General features: G+C 58.4%; 1 protein-coding gene across 1 annotated transcript; it reads right to left on the bottom strand.

Moving 5' to 3' along the window:
- Positions 1–308: 308 nt before the first annotated feature.
- On the bottom strand, positions 309–19,329 carry CSNK2A1 (casein kinase 2 alpha 1). The gene is made up of 13 exons (XM_035343602.1): positions 19,218–19,329; positions 9,028–9,238; positions 7,887–7,998; positions 6,889–6,990; positions 6,447–6,497; positions 5,750–5,809; positions 5,008–5,091; positions 4,524–4,634; positions 3,607–3,708; positions 2,933–3,033; positions 2,107–2,255; positions 1,246–1,332; positions 309–750 (listed from the first exon to the last, which is right to left on the bottom strand). The coding sequence occupies exons 2-13, from the start codon at positions 9,126–9,128 to the stop codon at positions 635–637; spliced, it is 1,176 nt and encodes a 391-aa protein (XP_035199493.1). The 5' UTR covers positions 9,129–9,238; positions 19,218–19,329; the 3' UTR covers positions 309–634.
- Positions 19,330–22,533: the final 3,204 nt, after the last annotated feature.

The raw sequence follows: 22,533 nt of genomic DNA, 5'->3' as shown, positions 1-22,533 counted from the left end.
GATTCAATCGAAAGAGGGTTTTAGCCGTGATCGGCGCTTCTTTTAAATTTTAGGCCACCTCTCCCTACCGGGGGTGTCTCCTCAGCGTGCCCCGGCGGAGGCGAAGGCAGGCTGGGGGGGTTAAGAATCCCCCTCCCCTGCCTCACAGAGACCTGGGGCGGGGGTCTCTGGAGAACAGCACGATCCCCCAGGGCGTAGGCTCATGGAGGAGTAATGTGGGAACGTGAAGAGATTTCCAGCAGGATGCAATAGCTTGGAAATGCTGTTGGTTCGTCTTTGTTCTTAAATGAAGAGTACTTTGTTTTTTTTGGGGGGTGGGGGGGGGGTGAGGGGGGGGGGGGTGGGGTGGGAAACTGTCCAAGAAATATTCCATTTGTAGGTATTGTCAGGGAATCCCCTGAGTTACGAAAAGTTCAAGTAAAAAAAAAAAAAAAAAAAAAATCAGCCTATAATAATTTTGTATATAATGACTGAACTACTATAAATCCACAAGCAACAGTTCAGACACGGTGCCTCCAAAGCGTTCATCCCCTCCCTTCCCCTGCCAGGCACGAGCTGCGTCCTGAGGAGAGGCGGAGGGGGAAACCTCTTCCCCACCTGACTCAGCTCAGGCAGCAGGAGACAGAGCCCATCACTACTGCTGAGCGCCGGCAGCAGCTGGAACGGGCATCCCCAGCGTGGTGGTGGCAGAAATGACGGGTGAGCCTGCTAGAGGTCCAAGGGGTGAAGGTGTTGGCACTGAAGAAATCCCTGAAACAGAGACAGGTAAGCAAGAATTAGAGCGAAACCGGCGCACCGCTACTGAGGACGGCTCAGCTTCCCCAAGGCCGTTAGCTTTGTAGGTCAGTTTGGTGGCACTTTGTTGTGTTTTCAGAGCTTCCAAAATAAGCTGAGATGAGAGAACTGCTGCTGCTCTCTGCAGCTCAGATTTGTGTATGGTCAAGTGTGACAAAGGGCAGATGTGGCCCTGCGTGGCAGGATCGCTGTCCTTCAAACTGCTGCCAGAACAACCACCTGCAAAGCACTTTTAGAAAGCAGGACCCGAAAAGCAGGTCAGGCTGCAGGGAGGCCTCATTTCTCTCTCCCACCTGCTTCTTCGTGGCCCTCCTTGCCCTCATCATCCGTCCCAGGAGAAGACCTACTGCCCCACCTGCAGAACTCACCCTCCTGGATCCCGACATCCACACAGCTTGTACAAAGGCTCTAACACCGCCCGCGCCAGGAAGAGTCAATGGCAGAACTGACCTGACATCATACTCGCACTGCTGACAGGAGTGCTGCCACCCGGCATGTTGGAGGAGCTCATCCGAGCCTGGTCTTTCACAATGGGATCTAGGAAGAGCACACCCCCCTTAGGTGCTGCCTCGCCAGACAGCAGCTGAAGCACGCTGCCCGTGGGCTGAGCGCACAGCCGCCTACACCAAGTGACACCAACCGTCACCAACCCCTTCCCACCTCCCAGAACTACTGGAGCAGATGAGGGAATTTCAGCCGCGTCCTTCCCCACACTGAGGTCAATACAACCTGCACCTGTGTTTAGACATTTAGCTGTTTCTCCAGCTCTCACTGTAAAAGCTTTCAGCTGAACCGAGTGTTCGTATTTGCGTTGTTACGCAGCTGTTCCCAGAGACCTTCATCTTGAGATTTGTGAGGAATCGGCAAACACGTGAACACCTTCACTAGGGAAAGTTTCATTTTCACATGCAAAAGCAAGACCTCGATGCACCACTCACTAAGGTGCATACTTAGCAACAAAATGAGTTTAAAAAGGGCCTGTTTATCAAACCAGAGCTACCTGGTTTTATCAGACACAGGTTTTACCAGACACCTGCTGCAATTTGCACGGGTTTAGCACCAAGGAGTTTTTAGCACCGTGCTGCTGATTCACCGGCACATCACAGCTTCCTCAGCAGCTGCAGGTGGCAGCGCCCTACTTCACCACCACAGAAACAAGCAGTTTCAGCTCCATCACAATTATTCGCAAAGAGCAGGCTTATTATGCTGCCCTTCTTTGCTCTTATCTGCATCACCTACTGGAGTGGAGATTTCCCAGGGGCAGAGGAAGAGCTGTCTGAACAGCCGATGACCGTAAGAGCGGGTACTTACAGAAGTAGGGGTGTTCCATGGCTTCTCTTGCTGTGAGTCGTGACTGGTGATCGTATCGCAACAGCTTGTCTAAGAAATCCAGAGCTTCTGGACTCACCAGGTGCTGGTTCTCGCTATGAACAAAGCGCTCCCATCGCTTACGGGAGTGTCTGCAGGGGAAAAAAAAAAGATACCCAAATGAAACCAGGCCGAGGCTTCACCCTTCTGAAAAGCAAGGAGTGCACCAGCTGCCCATCTCCCAGCTGGGGTGCAGCGCGGTGTGGCAGCAAGGGGGCAGAGCCACGCAGAAGCACAGAGCAGCAGTACGCTGTGTCACCACGCGGCGGCACGGCTGTGGCAGCACAGGAAGCCAAGTTTAGAATGAGTTTATAAGCCCAAAGTCTCAGGTTCTGCTCTTTTATACCCCCCAACATTTGTTCCTTTGGGCACGTGTCACAGGTGAAATAAGTCTGAGGAAAAAGATACAGAAATGCCATCAGCAGCAACTGGTTTTCTGTGCTGCAGCCCTGAGAAACACGCGCTTCTCCTTTATTTTTGTGCTACAGTTCTGAAGGTAGCGTTTGCTCGGCATGCTTTATACTCTGCTAGCTCATTTATTACCTAGATGATATTTTAAAATCTTTCCTCAAGTGCAGCTGAAGGCGCATAGGAAGCACTGGCAAAAGGGATTGAAGGCACAAAGCAACAGGCTTTAAGAATCCTGGCTCCACGTTCTCCCTGAAGCAGAAGTTTTTCAAGCTCTGCTCTTCAAGCTCTGCTGACAAAGCAGGGCATGTCCAGACCTAAGAACTCAGGAGCATTTAGGCTAGTTCTGAATTTGGCTCACCTGCCCAGGATGTCATTGAAACGGGGATCCAGTTCGACGTTGTATTTGTCAATGTAGTCATAGAGGTCTTCTGTTCCCAGCACTTTGGCTATCCTCACCAGCTAGGAACAATCAGAAAAAGGAGTCACTGCTGTGAGGGAATGGCAACGCCAGCATAAAGACACTGCAGCACATTCCCCTGGAGCTTCAACGTGGTCTCAGCCAGCAGCCACGGGGTCACCTCATGGCTCCGACTGCTCCAGCAAAGCAAAGGGCACCATAAACACATCCCTGCTCAGCTGGGGCTCACTAAGCCAAGGCAGCCCTGGGGGGAGCTGCCTACTCTGAACACTGAAGCTTAGGAGATGGATAGGGCTGGGGCTTTCCACATGACATGTAACCTCAGGAAGAGCAGATCTACATACCAGAACACCAGCCTTAACAGAACATCTCCAGATACCGGTTATAACTTTTCCAGATACCTGCTGAGTTCATAAATACAAAGCACTATAAATCTCTTTCTATTTACGGGGTCAGAAAACATCGCACACTTTTAAGAAGGAATGTGGCTTCAAACCGAGCAAAGAAGTCATTAGAGAAATACTTAAATTCTTCTTTGGATCCCTTGACAGAAGCACGGGCAGAAAACCTTCCTCGTGTTAGGAGAACAGAGATTGAACATGACCAGCTCTCACCTGATCATAGTTGTCATGGCCATGGAAAAATGGCTCCTTTCGGAATATCATACTAGCCAACATGCAACCCAAGCTCCACATATCCAGACTGTAATCATACATCTGTACAAAACCAGAAGGACAATTCAATGTCTAATGAATTAAGCAGAAAAGATTTCCAGTACTAACAGCACCCCCCTCCCTCCCCCGTGGTACAAACATGGCCACGTTACGCTGGGAACGGCCTGAAACAGGTCTGTGCATCCCCACCACGAGACCTCTGCTCAGCTCACTGTGCCGGTCACTCAAACTGGGATTACAGCACTTAGCAGAACCGCGGCTGTCCTATTTCCATCTTCCTCCATAGAGGTATCAAAGACCCAGTGCCTCTTTCTACTTTCACTGCAGCCTTCGGTGTTATCAGCCACGGAGAGACGCGGGCTGGGAGGGGAAGCCTAACGGCACAAAGCGCTGACTCCACAAGGTCCGCGAGCAGGCAGCCAAGTGCCTTCATTCAGCACCAGCACCATCTGAACCCTGCCCTTTCACTGACGTTTCCAGCCCACAGCATTTCCATAATGCAAACTGCCATCGGATTATGGGATGTTTTTATAGCTTTAGAAGTTCACACAGCAGCAGCTATTCTCATGAGGACTTTGCTTCATTTCTGTACCTTACTGCAGAAGCGGCCTTGATAAAAAAAATCCAACAGTTGTATTCCAGGATCCATGACAACAGTTCTGCAGCTCTTCCTCAGGTCCTCAGATAACTCCCTGGTTTCTTTAATCAGGGGCTTTAAAGCCACTGCTTTTTAGATGTAGTTTAGAATAGATCGTATTTGGTTTCAGGTCTCTAAATATCTGAGTTTCTCGTTCACTACCTTGAAATGGCACGGGCTTTCTGTACACATGTCAGTGATAAACGCTGGTCATTCTTACCTGATAATCTACCAGGAGTTCAGGTCCTTTGAAATATCTGGAAGCCACTCTGACATTATACTCTTGGCCAGGGTGATAGAATTCAGCCAAACCCCAGTCTATTAGTCTAAGCTAGAAACAGCAGAAGAGAAACAAACAAAAATGGCTCAAGGGATGCACCAGCTCTCCATTTGCTGAGCCCCACTACAAGTGGGCTTAGCTGGAAGCTTCACTTCCAAGCGTTCTATTTTCGGTTACTTTGAAGCAGATTGGAATCTCTCTTTAGGTATTCTCCCCACACCAACATCAGCTGGTCTAAATAAGATACTTCTCCTTACCAACCTCCTCGAAACACTTAACCCATTACGGGATTTCATTTAAGATTTTTCACGAGATAGAAGCGCAGTCTCCCTCGAGTTTGTCTGCTACCACCTCCACGCAGCAGCACCCAAAATGAATCCCTGGTCTCCCAAGAGAAAAAGCAGGACCCGCCCTGCCCCGTTACCTTTCTGTGCTCATGGTCAATCATGACGTTGTGAGGTTTGACATCTCTGTGCATGATTCCCATGCTATGGCAGTAATCTAGAGCCTGTAAGTGAAAGCAAAGTACTCTGGAACAGCAAGAACCTTGCAAGTTCAATCATACTGAGAAGTGAATGTTCCGCACACATTAAGTCTAAGCAGGCAGCAAGACTCTGCTGTCAGCGTTACATCCTTGGCTGGACTCACAGACCACAGGCAACACCTCCAGAGCTCCCCCTCAAAATGAAGCACCAGCTACAGAAGCGTCTGGCTTCACCTCACGCACTTCCTCATAAAAATGGAATTCCAGAGTCCCTAACAGCAGAGGTGCTAGGCCCTATTGATCAAAAAAAGCACCCCCTTCCCCAGACTCCTAAGAGGAAAACAGAGAACAAATACACCCAATTCACACTACATGAAAGCAAAACAAAACCCAAAAACCAGCCAGCTACAGTTTTCTGTTTTCAGAGGCTTTTGATTTAGGATCCAGCTTTATCTTGGTGTATCCAACCCAGAATTTCCTATCCTCAGAAGAGGACTAGAGTTTGTTGCAGAAACAAGGCTAAACAATTGATATTTGACCCGATGTAGATTTTTCCATGCAATTCCTCCGTAGGGTTTCTCTTCCCTTTCCCCCATTAGTATGGCAGGACAACCATCTCTACAGGATTAGCTGAGTACAAATCCTAAAAACAAACTGTCGAAGCGGCAAAACACCAACTTACCTTCAAAATCTCATACATGTAGAATCGAATATCATAATCTGTTAATGTCTGGTATAATTGCTGTGGGAAACAAACGTATTACATCAGCGCTCAACACTGAGGACAGACATCACGTCCGTGCCAATCCAGAAGAACCCAGCCCCGCTCCCTGCTGCTGCAGTCCTCCAAACCCACTGCAACGACCAGTAAACGTTTCCCAAGTTCCCCTGATCCCACAGACGTTCAGTCTGTTCCTCTCTCCTTACAAATCACATACTCGGATTACTTCCCACTGCGCTCAGGACGCGCACTCTGCTCCAGTTCCTGCCACCACCTCCCTCGGGCTGCACTCGCCCCCCAGCAGCAGGAGCCATCACCCTGCAGAGTGCGTCTCAGGAAGACCGAGGTTGCTCTCAGGGGGAGTAAAGCTACCACAGGCACCGACGGGCCACAAAATAACACAAATTAGCTCCAAAGGTTACAGTGCCATTTGGAATCTGGACTCTCATCTCCAGCTTTTGTGGCAAGGTGGTGCTAAGGGACTAATTACAAACTTCTGCTTTACTTCCCAAGTAAATTCATCTTTAAACACAGCTGGTACGGCGGAAGGAAGTGCACAAGTAACGTGCCTGCCTGCTGTGTACTTGCCTCTTCCCAGAACAAGATTACAAGTGGCTTTCAAATGGAAAACATTGGAAGTGCACAACCCAGACCGTACCTTAAAGTCTGTGTTGTTTACATGTTCAAAAACCAAAGCTGGGGTCCGAGACTGAAACAGAAAAAAATGTTAAGTCTTGTTGAGATCAACATTTAGGATAATTAAAATATTTTTACTCTAAAAGTGCTAAAACCCCCCCCTCTGCCTCAGACATGGCTGCAATTGCCCTCAGGGGGAACAGAGCCAAAGCCCGCTGCAGTTCTCCTGTAGAGCAAATTAATGTCTGAGTTCCCTGCTGCCTCCTCCTTACAGAGGGGCTGAAGGGACCCACAGGGGAAGGGCCTCTACAGGAAGTTAATCAGATTAAGGGGTGATCTGATTACGGGATTCAAAAGCACGATTTAAGAGCAGGAGAAAACAAAAAGCCAAATCGGAGCTGAAGCCAAACACAGCAACTTCACCCATGACCCCAGGGAACCCTTTGGGTTCCTTCCATACTCACCACGGGGTCTTTTACTATATCTGCGAGAGTGATTATATTGGGACCGCCTCGCAAGTTTTCTAAGATCTTGATTTCACGCTTGATTTTCTTCTTTTTAACAGGCTGTAGAATAAAAAAACAAAGCGTAAGACAAAGCGTCCCGGTAAAGCGGGGCTCACAGCTCAACATCTTGGTGGCAAAGGTACGTGACCAAGTTCACAAAATACATCGGAAGCTTTGCAAATTCAGTTCAACGTGTCGGGCTCGTTACCTGCCTATGCATCGTTCCAGTAAGGGCTCAAGCATCTGCTGTCTCCTTTCTAACGATACGTTCCTGACAGCCACAAGCGCCAGTTTCATGTGAAAAAGGGTTACGAATTTGGCTTTGTTTAAAGAAAAGTTGTCTGAACGTGATCCAATCGTCAAAAACTCGTTAACTGGCGTGTGGTAAATGTGTAGCCATGAGAAGTCCGAGCTACCCGAGGGCCGCTAAACGAAGGCACTTCTCCAACCCCGTCTGTGGAACAACCACTTTCCAGGAGACCCTAACTCAGCCTGGGGAGGTATTACAACCGCAGCGCAGCACGCAAAGCAGAGCTGCAAAAACCAAGGTTAGCAGCCAGTGAATTTAACCGCTGGCTTTAAAGGACAACGATCCCCTTAGCTCAGAGGCCTCCATCCACCTGAAAGCACGCCAGGGCGCCGGTGGTTAGAGGAGGTGGGAATTCTCTGGTCAGCCGTTGAAGTCTTTTCTAGCTCCAAGTAAAAACCTGTTGCACATCAGGGCTTCCTTACGAGAACGGGGAATTCCTTGCAGGCAGCAATTTAGCTCGGTAACGAAGCACGGGGTTTCTTAGAAGGAGGGTAACGGAACAGCCTATTTCACCCAATGAGGCTCCAAACCAGGCTTTGAGGATTTCCGTTTTAGAACATAAAAGCATTTTAGACCAAATGCTGCCTTTTCTGACCTCCCGGTCACCTCAAGACAGACCCCATGTTTTGCCCAAATCCCTGCTCACCTTGAGAATTTTAACGACTACTTTTTCATTATTTGTAATGTTGATGGCTTCAAATACTTCGCTGTATTTGCCTCGGCCTAATTTTCGAACTAGCTGATAGTCATCTTGATTTCTGTGGAGATAAAAAGGTGAAGTTCCCAGGAGTTCATCACTTCCATCAGTTTACACGGCACGCCCCTACGCTCAAATCACTGACTCACCTTGCAGACAAGGTGGCTTAACCAGCACCTGAAATCTGCGTGTGACGACCACCAATTAAGAACCAGGGAGCTTCTCTTTGCCCAAGTCAGATTCAATCCAGAAACCGTTTCTTCTGCAGTTTCACCTGCATTTCAGCCTCAGCAAACTTGAGCCATGCCTTCCAGCCCTCTATAGATTGGGAAGCTACGTTTTCCCTACCATAACGTTAAAATATCAATAAAGCCATTAAGGCCAAAACTCCAGGGCTGGCCCGTTTAAAGAGACGAAGCACGAGGCAGCACTTACGCCCAGAAGCCAGCACGCACTTGAGGAAACTGGAACTGCAGCGAGGCTGAGGACAGGACTCAGCCCGAGCCCTGCCACACGAAGCAGGAACACAGAGCTACAGAGCTGGCAGTGCTGCCCTCTGAATCTTGGACGGTTTAGTCATGAGATCAATTTAGACACCTCCTTCCTTCGAGGAGGAGCGTACGTGTCTTTTGTGGTCCCTTGCAGAGAGCAGAGCAAGGAGTCGCAAAACGCCAGGTGCCTATTTCAGTTTGCTGAGTCTCTTCCCTCCTCCACCAGAAACATCTTTCCACTTCTTTTGGGCCCTGCACCCAGGACCATTTAGAGAAATGTTTCAGAGAAAAATGATTTCCTTCCCTCTGGAGGGAGGGACAAGTTTCCTGGCTACCCGGCAAAAACTCCTCAATCCAAACTCTTAAGGGAGATGTTCCTGCACTGCTGGGGATTTATAATTTATAATTTTGACAAGAAACACTTTCAGAATAACGCAGCAGGTTATTCTTCCATTCCTGTGATTCCAAGAAGAAGCTGTGACCCTAACGCGTGCCACGCACACCGCCACAGGGCACGGAAGAGCCTAACGCAGCACAGGTGCTCCCCTCGCACCACGGCGGGGGATCCTGCCAGGATCCATCCCGGCCCCGGGACTTACCCCCACTCAACAACATGCGACTCGTAGTCCCAGTACTCCCGGGGTCTGTGTGTGTTCACATCCGTGTAAACCCTGGCCCTGCTCGGCACGGGTCCCGACATATCAGACAGGTTGGCAGGTGGAAGTGAGGAGGTGTCTGAAACCAGGGGCTACCCGAACTCCGAGGCTGGACAGAGGAGAAAGGCCTCAGACGGGCCTCAGATTCTTCCAGCTGCAGAGAGAAAATAAACCAAAGGTTAAAAATCTCAAGATACTATAAAAATACTGAAGTTAATCATTAAAAGCTGTTGAAAAGGAGAAGCTGGAGCCTAGCCACGGGCCCGGGATGGTTTGTCAGGCCCTGTCTGCTCTCCCTCGCACAGCACAGGACCACTCGGCCCCGCTAAGAGAGGTAACACCCCGCGCACACCTCGCGACTTTGGGCACCAGTTTCTAGCTTATGGCTGCAGAGATAACTCCCCAGAGGGGAAGGAACGCGGCGCGCTCCGTATCAGCACGGGGCCTCCTCCCCTGGGCTCCGCAGCGAGGGCAGCTCCTCCCGCAGCCTCCGCCACCAGCGCGTGGAGCAGAACCTCTGCGACCTGCGCCTCTTGCAACGCACAAACAGCCGACAGATTGACAAGGTCACCCGTGCGACCCAAACGGAGCACAGCCCGAAGCGTCGGTTCCTGGCAGCACCCGCTTGCACTTCAAGCAGAACCCCGGGACTCGCAATTCAGAAGGGCCTCATCAGAGCAGTCCTGTCGCTCTGCCTCACAAACACCAAACCAGCTTCAGACCCGCCAGCTTCGCTCCCCTGCTGTCCCCACGGTCGGTTTTTGTTAAAATTCAGTCGGTCGGAGCTCAGGACGTCCGGAAGATCTCACCGAGGCCAGTCGTTACAAACCACTCGGGGCCTGAAGACGCTCGGAGGACTTTTTGGCAGAGGCAGCCAGCAGTGCTGGGCACCAGCTGCGGTCCCAGCCTCCTGTGCTCGAAGAAATCCAACCGTCCAAGAGGACGGCGGCGCCTGGGCCGGATTACCAGGCTTTAGGCAAACACTGGAAGAATGCTGCTGCAGATGCCTGACGGTGTCTTCACGCCGTTTGTCCCAAGGGCTCAGCAAGCGCCTCACTTCTTCCTTGAAACAGGAGATTTGCTAAAATCGTGGTAAGTTTGACCATGACTGTGATTAATTGACAGAACTGAGAAGGAAGCCCCTGTGTGTCATGGGACACCCCCGTCCGTGGCTATTTACACCGTGAGGACGCCAGCCCCAGAGCAGCTCTCTGCCAGGCCTCCACGACACCGGGCTGCCGTCGATTCCCTCACCCAACGATCTCGGGAAGTCTGCTTCAGCTTTTGCTTCCCTTAAAAGAGGGATCACGGTCAACAGCTGGATCCTCAGTAGAAACAAACCCATCAGCACAGAGGCAAAGCTTCTTTCTGGAGCACGCCGCTTTCTCGGGGCCTGGTGAAGGCCGCAGAGAACCTCGGCAGGACCCCAGTCACCAGAACGTCGTCACCTCCCCGCCAGGCTCAGGGCGTGCTTCCAACTCTGCCGACACGCTGCAGGGGTTCAACGCCCCGAGATGAGGATTGAGAAACACCTGCAGGTGACCCTGCTGACGTTACCCAACGTTCGGAAGCGCAGATATCGCGGTGGCGTAACCGTGGTCGGGCAAGAATCACGGCTCCTCTACCAAAACCTAATAGCTGAGACCCTGGCCCAGCCATTTAACCCTCCTGGTTTTTATAAATCCAGCCCACCCACCAAAAGCACAATGCCATCCCTGGTACCGCCAATAAAGCCCGCTGAGAGCCAGGCAGGACGCCTGATGTTTTAGGGCAGACAGCCCCGCACCTCGACAGCCGCTGCTGAGCGCTCTGCCCCCGTCCCAGAGGCACTGCCCTGCCTAAAAGCGGGGCCTTCGCGCCCCTCGAACCCTCCGCAAGTGGAAGCTGACACGCTTATAAAGCATTTAAATACAAGAACGTCAGCTTCCAAATTGACTCGTGGGGAAGGCAGCCGTGCCGCGGGGCGGAGGAGCTCGGTCGGGGCGTCCGGCAGGGCCTTCAGGGCTGCGCACGGTGGCACTGAACGGGGGTGATTTGCTGTGCCCATCCCATCCCCTCACACAAACAGCCAGCCGCAACCCTGCGGGAGGAAGGAACAGCGCCGTTAATCAGAAATTAATCAGAAGGAGCTAGGAATCTACTCGGAGCGGCTCGTTAAGGCTGTCGGGAGGCATTGCACAAGAGGAAAGTTCCAGAAGGAGAATCCTGCTGGCAGCAGCTTCCCGCCGTTGGCTTTGGTGCCTGCTGCAGGACCCCAGCAAGGGCTACGAGGGCAGGGGGCGACCCGGGGGCAGGACCCTGACGTCCTTCCCCCTTTCATACCACGCCCCCAGCAGCCGGTCCCGCATTCGGACGCAGAAACGTTCATATTTCTGATTCTGGCACGGACTAAGCCTCCTCTAGCGGCACAGACCCTGGTAACACGGGTCATTTCTTGACCTACCGACACGAAAGGAAATCTTTCGAGGGCGGCTCCAGGTGGGCAGGGCAGCAGGAATCCAGCCCCGGGGGCACGGAGGGACACAAAGGGACGCGGCAGGGACGGGACCGGCCTCAGCCAGCAACGCAGGGACGCTTCAGCCAGGTGGGGGTAAGCGGAGAACGGGAAATGTTACCCAAAATATCAGCTCCCGGCGCGTTATTCCCCGAACAAAACAGTTCCCAAAGATCAGGCAGCAATCACCCCAGACCTCACACCCCGCGTCCACGACTCGGACGCCCAGGAGGCAGGGCCAGCAGCAGGGGCACCTCTACCAGGCCGCGCTCGGCACCACGCAGCCCGATTTCAACGTCTGCATCCTGGTTTTGCTTCTCCTCGTGCTTCCTGCAGGACACCCGCTTGCTCCTTTCATCTGCCCAGGGCTCGGGCGGGAACCAACGGAGGCCATCCACGCCTCAGATGACTTGGCAGTTTTAACTTCTGAGCCCGATTCCGTACCAAGGAAGCACGCGGCTGCTCCACAGCGCTCGGCTGAGCGAGGTCATTGTTTCAGCAGGGAAAAAAAAAAAGAGAGAAATCAATCCCATCATCTAAAGATAGATCAAACTTCAGAGCGGATATTTTCTTGTCACGTAGCTGCAGCCTCGCACAGGCTCTGTGCCGTAACAGGCAGCTCAGGAAGGTTTCTTTCAGGAAATCATCGACTGGAGCGGCTCAGAGCGGCACCCAACGCCCGTGAGGGGAGGTATCAGCGTCTGCTGCTCCTGACAGGCAGAGGGAAGAATCTGCAGAGAGGATTTGGTCTTAAGGCAGCTACTTACACGCACAAACTTCCTCGCCTGAGAACTTTGCACTTCGTCTACTCGAGGCGCTAAGGAATCGATTCACAGCTTGCTCTCCCTGCCCCCGAGGAGGGATGAGGTGGTAGCGGATCCAAGCTCCTCACAGCAGGGAGGAGCGAGGACAAACCAGCGGTACAGGCGTGGTCACGCAGCGTCAGGTGAGCGTGCGGGTCTCAGGCTGAAATCCTGCACTAGGAGTGGCAATCCCACCGTGGTCAGAAGCCAGAGAGGTCATTTCTTAATTCCTGCACGACCGGCAGCACCAGAGGGTAACGTACGGTGGGAGGAACTGCCCCAAGCACTCATAAAGCAGATCGCGTTGCCACGTCCAGCACACCACTGAGCACCTCCAAGGAAGCCGGCAGCAAAGAACCCGCGACAAAACCAGCCCCAGCGCCCCCCCCCCGCAGCACCGAGCCCAGCTCTGTGCCAGCAGCTCCAGCAGCTCGGCCCCTGCCGCACCAAGGAGCCGTCCTGCCACCAGACCTGTGCTGCACCCACGCGTGGCTCAAGTGCCACCAGGAGACACCCAACGTCTGGGGTGACACGGAGAAGCATTCGAGCCTCAGGAGAGCACAACGCGCCTCTGGAAATCGTCCTCTCTCTGGCAAAGCTGAAGCGCTCAGCCAAGAAACCGGACGACGAGCGCCGAGGCCACGCCGCAGGGAGCAGCGAGGACAAAGCCCTCGGTCACCCGCCTGGCACCTGCCGCTCGATGCCAGGGCGTGCCTGCCGCGGGGCAGAGAGCAGCTCCTCCGCTCAGGGCATTGCCCCAGACACGCCGAACACACCGCCGGCCGCGGCCCGGTGACAGCCCTGCCGCAGGAGCCCGTGTGGGAGGTGCAGCGGCTGCTTTAACACTCAGAGCCGCCCTTGGAAATGCCTCGAAGCGCCAGCGCCAGCTCGTTACCGGCTGCAGCCGTGGCACACAGCCCACGGGCAGGCAGCCGCCGGTTCTTTTGGAGCACAACTCCGGCAGGCAGCCTGGAACCAGGCTCCGGAGAGACCTCACCTTTCGCAGAGACGGCCCGAACCCGGCCTCTGAGACCAGAAGCGCACGACGTGCTGCGTTAGGGGGCACATCCCAGTCATCGGCCACTCCGCCCGCAGCTCCCTTCGTCCCTTGCCTCCGCAGCCGCCCGGGGATGGCGCGCTCGCTTCTGCGGCGCTCGGAGGACGTCTCGCACCGGGCAGGTGCTGCTGAAACCAAAAGCTCGGGACGTGCTTCAATGGCGCGGCGCAGCCGACCGGCGGGCAGCATCCACCAAACCCCGCCTGAACTCTGGAGGAAGAAGCAACAGCGACCGACTGCATCAAAAACCGCGCTCCGCCTCGCAACAGAAACCTAATTCCTGCCTTTTCCTCGTACTGGAACTGCAGCAACGCGAGCACGGAGCAGGTGACCTCCACAAGTCCCTCGCAGCCTATATTTTTCTGTGATTTTACAGCTGAAATAGAAACAAGCCTGGATTAACAGAACTGACATTTTCCATCCTTTCCCGAAACCCATTTACCTACTAAAGGGACAGCAGCAATTGGGAAGCAGATTTTAAAAGCTAACGGAGTTGAAAAAAAAAAGCTGAGGTTTGAGACCCAACTTTTCTCTTGGTATTTTCTGGAGCTGCGCTGTCTGCCCCAGCTGCGCTGCTCCACCAAAATTATTTTCCAGCTTTCTTTTAAATAGCCGGCTGCGGAGAACCAGTAAAGGCTGAAGCACGAAGACCTCGCACGTTCCCTTAAAACAGGAAGGGAAAGAGCTGTTGGTGAATTCCAACAAGACATGACCAGCCATCGGGGAAAAGAGCTGACAGGCGGAGGAGCATCTCGGAGTAATTCTGCACGAGCGAGCTCCGAAAATTGAGCGCGGCGCTTCCTCGACCCGCGTTCCTAATTCCTCCCCCAAACTCTTTGCAGCGTCTGCCAACGAAGAAGTCATCCCTTGCACGGGGGGGGGCCACAGGACCAGGAAATGTTTTTGCTGTACCTCCACGTTTGATGCTGATGCCCCAGAGCTGGCCCAAACTTGGCTCTGACACTTCTCAATCAGCGCAAGCGGCGCCTGTTGCGCCCCGGCAGCAGCTCAGCCGCTGCCTTCCTCCTTCCTTCCCGTTCTGAGCCCCACCAGCTCCGTTCTAGAGGAGCTCCCACGGATCCTCCGCAGCTTCCCGGAGTCCCAGCCTGGCTGGCCAGCCATCCCTACAACATCCTCACACTTCCAGAGCTCCGGCGCTGGCAGCTGCACCAGTACCCGGGCCCGGCAGCCGGGACGGCCTCCAGCAACAGGAGGCTGCCAGGGGCTGCCAGGTTCCTCGCCGCATCTCCTAGGGGTCACAGGGAAGAGCTGGTCAGCTCTGAAGCTCTGCTCTTCCCACCCTCCCATAAAATCACGGCCTCTCCATCGTACCTGAGCGGCCAGCCTAGCTCACAGAGGCAGGGAAAGCTTTCCCTGACACCCCCACCGAGGCTTGTTTGGAACCAGCTGCAGCAGCCGGAGACGCCGGCGGGACACCCGGGCCCTTGTGGCTCCCAGCCCCTCGGGGCAGGGGGCATCGGCACTGCCCCCGCCTCAGATCCATGCCACAAGTAAAAACGGCTAAAAGGGCAGCTGGGAGAGCCAACAAATAACAACGGCACGGCCACGAACGGCCAAACGGCGCCGCTGGCAACCCTCTGCCCTCGGGGGCTCCGCCCGGGGCGGGCAGAGCTGCGCTCAGTCCCCTCGGGGTGAAGCCACGGCGCTGTGCCCCGCAGGGAGCACGGCCACGGCTGCCAGGCAGGGACCGGGGCTCCTGAGAGCAGCCCCGAGGAACTTCTCTTTAGTCTCGACCACGCCAAAGCAAGACTGCTCACAAGGACTTGAGCGGGGAGCGGGGCGATTCTCTTTCTTCTCAGCACGCTGCTGAACTCCAGAGCTCGGGGCAGCGTTTTCCAAGCAGAATTACCAAACCCCCCCTGTGCGGGACGCCAGCAGCGCCGGGCAGCTCCTCCTGGAAGCTCAGGAGCAGGAATGTTTCAGCTGACAGCGGGTCAGCTGGCAGCGCCCTCTGGAAAGTTCTCCCTTCGTAATTAGCGCTAAGCCAGGCGGTTGTTTTCCTCCCTAATTAGCGTGCGGAGTTCCGACAGCCCCGTGGCTCAGCGGATTGACCCCCGCGGTGGCGCGACGGAGCTGGAGCACGAAACTGAGCCGGGTCGCTCGTGTGCGGGCACCCTGACCCAGAGGCAGGAGAGGCTCCTGGGGCCGGGGGGACAAACCTGGCTGCGGTGCGCGTCGCTGCTTCGGGGAATCCTTGGACAGCCGTGCCCACCACGCAGGCAGCGCTTTGGGAACCGTCCCCGCAGCTCAGCCGGCACCCGACAGGCTCAGCACGCGTGGGACAGCCCCCGGCCGAGGGCAGAGCTGCTGCTGGTGGGCTCTGGGAACTCGGAGCTGTTCACGTCCATCGCTCGGCAGGGACACGAGAGCCGACCCCACCTTGGCCGTGCCAAGGCAAAGCGTGGCCAGCCCGCGCAGGACAGGGCTGCCCGCCTCCAGCCAGCGGTCTTTGCCCCCCGAAACCACCCAGAGAAGCCGCCGGGCAGCGTTAAGAGGTGGCTTTGGAGGAGGATGCGTCTTTGTGCCTTGCTGGACGCGCCGCCACCTCCCGAAGTGCCCAATCTTGTAGCTTTCAGCCCGTGATTCAGCTGACAGTGATGCAGGCTCTACCCAACTTCATCAGCGGGCAAGGAGAGCTCCTCTCCTCCTGGCGGGTGACCAGGGCGGTGTGATCTGCGCGAGGTAAGGCCAGAACGTCACAGCCCGCTGGGAACAGGCGGGGAGAGCAATCTGCCAAAGCCTGTAAGGCACCGAGCGGTGCAGGAGCTCTTCCTTCTCCAGGCAGGAGGTTCCTTCGTGGTGCTCATCCCCGCTGACCCACGAGGATTCCTGGAGGGATGGCTCCAAAACGCGGCGAGACCTCTCCCGCCCCGCGAGGGTCGGATCCTGCGGGTGACCCCGTGCTAGCGCTGCACAGCACGCCCGGCTCTGCCCGCTCCTAAAACCCACGGGGCTGCCCGAGCCCTGGGTGCTCCGAGGGTTCGTGCAGACGTCTGCTCCTCCGTGCCAACAGTGCCGGTTTGCCAGGCCCGCTGCCGAACCCGAGGGCGCAGCCACGTCCCGTCCCAGCCCAGCACTTCCCACCTGCATCCGCGCACCTTTACTGCCCGCCGCTGAGCGACGCCCAGAGCGTGGCCCAGGCAGGGGATAAGCAGCTCCACGGCCTGCTGCACCGACCTGCAAGAGGTGGCACCTCAATAAAAACACGAGCAATCAGTCCCGGGGTCCTGACCTGCCTCTCAAACAAACACATTCTGTGGAAAATCACTGAGATCCTCCCGCCCCAGGAGGAGATCCGCGAGCGGCCGCCCCGACAGCCCCGCTCCTCCTCGGTCCCTGCTGCTGGTGGACGGGTCTGGCACCTCGATGGAGCCCAAGAGCCGGGCTGGGACACGCTCTGCTTTCAGCTCCAGAACTGCCGCCAGCTCCGGCGGCCGCCGTCTCCTCTTCAAAGCAGGCTTCCTGGATCCAAAGGAGATGGCCCGTGCTGCAACCGGGTTCTGGAAATTCCAGGCAAGTCAGCTCTTGGAACCCCCTGGAAGGAGATATCCAAGCTCTTAAGAATTATCCAGGAGTCGTCTTGCAGTCACTGCCAGCGTCTGCAGCCAGCCCAAGGCAGAGCAGCCCCTGCTGACCCCAAAACCCGCGGGGTTATTCTCTCAGGACCCTCACAGGACAAGAAACCCCACGCTGCTTTGGGTTTTCTCACCCCTGCAGACCCCAAACCCGACGCCCCGAGGTACGAGGCTCAGAAGTGACGACCCGTGGAGGCGACGGGTCCGGTAACCCAGAAATAATCCCCGCCTCGCCAGAAATGTGACACAAATTAATCACGCCGCCACAAAGTCACCCATCTGCCTCTGTCTTCCTTCCCTCAGTCCTCCGAGGACGCGAGGAAAGGCAGGAAGAGAAAATGAGATCGGTAAGGAGGGAACGCGGCAAAGCCTCAGGTGGAAGGCGTAAGGACACCGCCGATCAGCAAGGCTGGGAGGTTACCTCCCGGTGCCTCCCACCGCTTTGGAAGCGGTTTCTTTCTGTTGTACCACCACCCTGACGCCGCCTTTCCCTGTCCTGACTTCCCCAGATTGCTCCCACGAAGCCGTTCCAGGCCCCTAAGCGGCAGCACCCAGCACCCACCTGAAGCCTCGCCACGGCAGCGCTTCTGCCTCCCCCCTTCGGGAAGCAGCGCTCGCACCTCGGCCTCGCGGCGACCCCCGCTCGCCGCTTCCACCACCGCTTCGCGTCGCCTCTCGAGCGGAGGAGCATCGCCAGCCCCCCAGCGAGCCCCGGCCCATTTCACCAAACCCCCCCGGAGCCGTTTCCCTTCGCGTCTGCCAGCGGCGGGTGCCGATGTCACCGTCCCCCCAGAGCCCGCTTCTCCATCCCTGCCCCACGCTCCCCTCCCCGGGCACAACCTGTGGCGTTTTCCGCGCCGTGCCCACACCGACGGCACGCGGGGTGAGCAGCGCTTCTCCTCCCGCAGCCCAGCCCGGCAGACTCGCACCCAATGCCTCGGCTGAGCGGCAACGCGGCGCCAACGCCAGCCCTGCACCGAGGGAACCTCCTGAGCCCCACGGGCTGCTGCCTGCCCCGACGCAGAACCGCCGCTGCCTCTGCGTGCCTGGAGAAGCCCCCAAAGCCCCTCCACAGACGGCGCTGCCACCCCCAGCAGGGGCAGACTGAAAAACCGCACGACCGAGCTCCCAGGCAGCTTACAAAGAACGCCGAGGAGCGAGCTCCCAGCCCGGGCACGGAGGGTGGCTCTGCTCACCAGCACCGGCCCAGGACCCGCAGCAGGGACGCACCGGCCCTCGCCAGCTCTGCCTAGAGCAACCGCTGCTGTCAGCAGAACACACGGCAGCGGCCGCGGGTTTGTAACCCAAACTTTATTGGTCGGACCCGGAGCCCTCGGTTAAGGAAGAATAATCTGCCGAACGCACGGGGTTTCATCATCTTATCTGCCCTTTCGTTTCCCAAGCGTATTTCACCAGCAGCCACGCGCAGCCCCCTGCCCCGAGGCACCAGGCACTGAATTACGGCGGGGGGGGGGGGGGGGGGGGCCCCCCCCCCCCCCCGGCGCCCGGGGGGGGGGGGGGCCCGGGAGCCCCCCCCCCCCCCCCCCCCCCCGCCCCCCCTCGCCCCTCGACTTGGGGAAAAAAAGGGGGGGCCCTACCGGGGGCAGGCAGGGGAGGGGAAGCCCTGAGAGCGAGGAACACCCACACCGCCTGAGCGGGCCCCCTCGGATGGCCAGGGGAGGGGAAGGCCACCCGCCCACCGGGCTGGGGGCTCCCTGGGCAGCTGGGGGGGGAGCCCCGGGACCGGCCCTACGGGTAGGCTCATGATCGGCCCCACAGCCTGCCCTGCAGCCGGCCCCATGCGCAGCCCCACAGCCGGCCCTACAACCGGCCCCATAGGCGGCCCCACGAGCAGCCCCACAGCCGGCCCCATGGGCAGCCCCCGTCCGGCCCCGCTCCCCGGGGGCCCTCAGCCCCTCCCGGAGCAGCCCCCTGACCCCCCCCCCCAACCCCCCCCCGTTCTTCCCCCCCCCCCCCCTCTCCGTGCCGCTCCCGCCGCCGCCCCCCCCCCCCTCCTCCTCCGAGGGGCGGCCCCAGGCCCGGCCCCACGGCGCGGCCCAAGCGGGGCGAGGACGGGCGGCGGCGGCTCCTACCCCCCCCCCGCCGTCGGGACCCGGGGAAGGTCAGGGGAAGCCTCCGAGCCCTTCGGGGCCGTGCCGGGCCTCAGCGGGCCCCGCCGGTACCTGCCGGAGCCGCCGCCGCCGCCGCCCGCCGGGCGCACACAGACAATATGGCGGAGGCACAAGGCTCGGCCGCCAGCCGCAGGGACCAGAGCGAGGCGCGCCGGAAGCGGAAACCGGCGACGTGCCGCGGGAAGGAGGCGGGGGGAGGCGGGGGCGCATGCGCGGAGCGGGGGGAGGGAGGGCGGAGCGCCGCGGGGGGTTCTGGGGGTTGTAGTTCTGAGGGGGGAGGTGGGGGGGGTGAGGGGAGGCCTAGAGGGGAGGCCGGGATGCGGGGGCCGGGATCAGGCGGGGGCTGCCCGGGAGGGGACGAGGGGGGGGCGGTGGGGAACGGGAGGCCTCGGGCGGAGGAGGAGGAGGGGAGGTGGAGGCCTGGCCGTGAGGCGCGGCCTGTGCGGGGGGGCCCGCCGCCAGGGGGCAACTGCGGCCCGTGACGGGGCCGGCGGCGGCCTGAGGGGGGGGCCGGGAACAGCCTCGGCCCTGTCCCGGCCTCGGCCCCGGCCTCCCGGGCAGCCCCGGGAACCGGCGGAGGCGGCCCCGGGAGCCCCGAGCCCGGCCCGGGTTGGGCCCCGGTGGGGTGCTCGGCCCCGGCCTGCGGCCCTTCCCCGAGGGCTGCCCGGAGCTGGGAGCCCGCCGGCCGCTCTGCTGCGGGCTGAGCCTCGGGGAGGCCCCGGGGGGGGGGGGGGGGGCCAGAGAACCGCGGAGTCACAGAAACACAGGGAAACAATCACAGAATGACAGAACCCCAGAATGACGGAGTCACAGAATCCCCAAATCACAAAACCCCAGAATCCCAGAGTCACAGAATCCCGGAAACACGGGCTCCCAGAATGACAGAACCCCAGAAACAAAATCCCGGAATCCCAGAAACACAAAATCCCAGAGTCACAAGATCACAGAACCACAGAACCTCATAATAACAGAATGACAGAATCCTAGAATCACAGAATCACACAGACACAGAATTCCAAAATCACAAAATCCACGAATCCCAGAACCGCAGAACCGCAGGGTCACAGAATCCCCAAACCACCTAGGTCAGAAGAGACCTCCAAGCCCACCCACCTCCGACCTACCACTACCAACTCCTCCACACCTCAAAACCCAGCCAGCCCCCCTCCAAAACCACACCGAGACCCCCCCCACACCCCCCTGCCCACACAGGGGGGCTCGTGTCACCCCAGTGGGGACGCGTGGCCTCGTGCTGGTGCACACCCTGCCGTGGTGGCCGGGCTCCGGCCAAGCACCACAGCTCACCCAGAGCCAGGAGATGGCCCCCGGGGAAGAGGGGCTCGTGCTGAGCCCCATCCCCAGCCCCCTGCCCGCAGGAACCTGCCCGGCCCTGCCCGGAGCCCACGTGCCCGAGCCCCCGAGGCCTCGTGGGGAACCATTCACCCGCGTGTCTCCCTCCCCGCGTGTGTCCCTCCCTGCGTGGGCGCCTCACCCGCGGGAGGAGCGGCCGGCGGCCTCCTGCCCGCGTCCCGCAGCCCCCCTTCACCCCGGGTCACTCCCATTAGGTAAAGGAGCAGCTCGTCTTGGCGGGGGTATCTCCCTCTTGCGCTTTCCTTGTATTGTACGGGCCTGGGTCATCGAGGAAATCTTACGGGTCCTTCTGCTGCCGAGTGCTCGCTGGGGAAGCCCGGCCCCCTTCCCCCCATTGTCAGCGGCCCGGGCTGTATCCTCGCTCCGAGCCCCGGCCCCTAAAAATAGCTCTTTGTCAGGCGATTGTTCCGACACCTTCGCGCCCGCATTGACGTGGGCCGGAGCGGGACAGAGATGGGGTAGGTGGAGGGGAAGGGCTGGAGGTCCCCCCTGGGACCGCTGCGAGTATTCGCCGCTGATAACGAGCTCCTGTTGGGAATGGGCTCCAGGCACGCGTGGCTCCGTGCCGAAAGGCCTCCCCGCACGCCGCTGCCCGCTGCTCACCTCTCCCCCACCTGCCCCGGCCCCGTTTTGGGGCTCGCCACCGGCTGCCCCGGTGGCCCCGTGGTGGCCGCAGAGGGGACACCTTGCTCGGGGTGTGTGGTGGGTCACAGCGCTCCGTTGGGTCCCGTAGCACGGTGCCAGACCCCGGCTGGGGTCCAGCCCAACGCCCCCAAACCGTCGCCACGGTTTGGCCAAGCCAACCCCGGCCCTGCAGCGCTCTCCCTTGCCCCTGCCCCCCAAAAAAGCCCCTCTTGGGTCCGGGGCTGCGCGCCCCACGGTGACACCAGGAGCTCCTGGCCCAGCACACTGGACCTGGGGTGCCCACGGCTCCTGTGCCTCATCGGAGGGGTCCCTTGTGCCCAGGGGGACCCCCCTCTGCTGGCACCCCGCTCGCTGTCAGCTAGAGGTGACCGTGCCCCCGGGGACCTCTCCTGCCCAGCCACCCCAGCTGCAGAAGCAGGGCTTTTATTTCCCATGAGCTCGAGCAGGTCTGGATTAAAATAAACCGCTGGCCCTGATCCCTTTTCTTGTGTCACAGGAGATGCCGTGCTTGCACCAGCCTGAGCGATGACCCCGGGCTCCGCACAGCACTGGGAACATGTCCGGGACCCCCGGGACCCCCGGACCCCTTTTACCTGCCCGCCGTGGCCGGCCACAGGCCCTGCAAAGCCCCTCGGGGCCGTGGGGCAGGGCACGGGGCCAGCCCCGCTCTGATTACCCCCAGCGCTTTTTCCTTTTTTTCTCCCTTAATTTACCGAGTGCTAAATCCAAATATTACAACTTCCCCTCCGCACCACTGGTTTACGCAGGCGGCCCCCGGCCGGGCATTGTCTTATTGTTTGCAGAGGGAAGCTCCAGCGGGAGATTAACCTGGCGTTCACCCCGCTTGCGGCTTCACACCCTGTCCCTGCTGGGGGGGGCCTGCGCCCCGGGGGGCACGGGGGGACACGGGGCTGCTGCACCGGGGGATTTGGGGGATGTGGGGGACGTGGGGGCTTGGCTGCTCCAGGGTGCTGCTGGTTGTGGTGGGGTGATGAGGAGCTGGGGGAGCTCCGGGGTGCTCATGCAGCGCCTTGGCCCCTTTTCTTCATCCCATCCCGTCCCATCCCCATCCCATCCCCATCCCATCCCCATCCCCTCCCCATCCCCATCCCCATCCCCATCCCATCCCCATCCCATCCCCATCCCATCCCCATCCCCTCCCCATCCCCATCCCCTCCCCATCCCCATCCCATCCCCATCCCATCCCAACCCCATCCCATCCCAACCCCATCCCATCCCCATCCCCATCCCATCCCCATCCCCATCCCATCCCCATCCCCATCCCATCCCCATCCCATCCCCATCCCATCCCCATCCCCATCCCATCCCCATCCCATCCCCATCCCCATCC

This window comes from Oxyura jamaicensis, chromosome 20 (genome assembly GCF_011077185.1).
Source record: "Oxyura jamaicensis isolate SHBP4307 breed ruddy duck chromosome 20, BPBGC_Ojam_1.0, whole genome shotgun sequence".
Classification (NCBI taxonomy): Eukaryota; Metazoa; Chordata; class Aves; order Anseriformes; family Anatidae; genus Oxyura; species Oxyura jamaicensis.
Note: the sequence above shows the minus strand (reverse complement) of the source record. Positions and strands in the feature narration are given on the sequence as shown.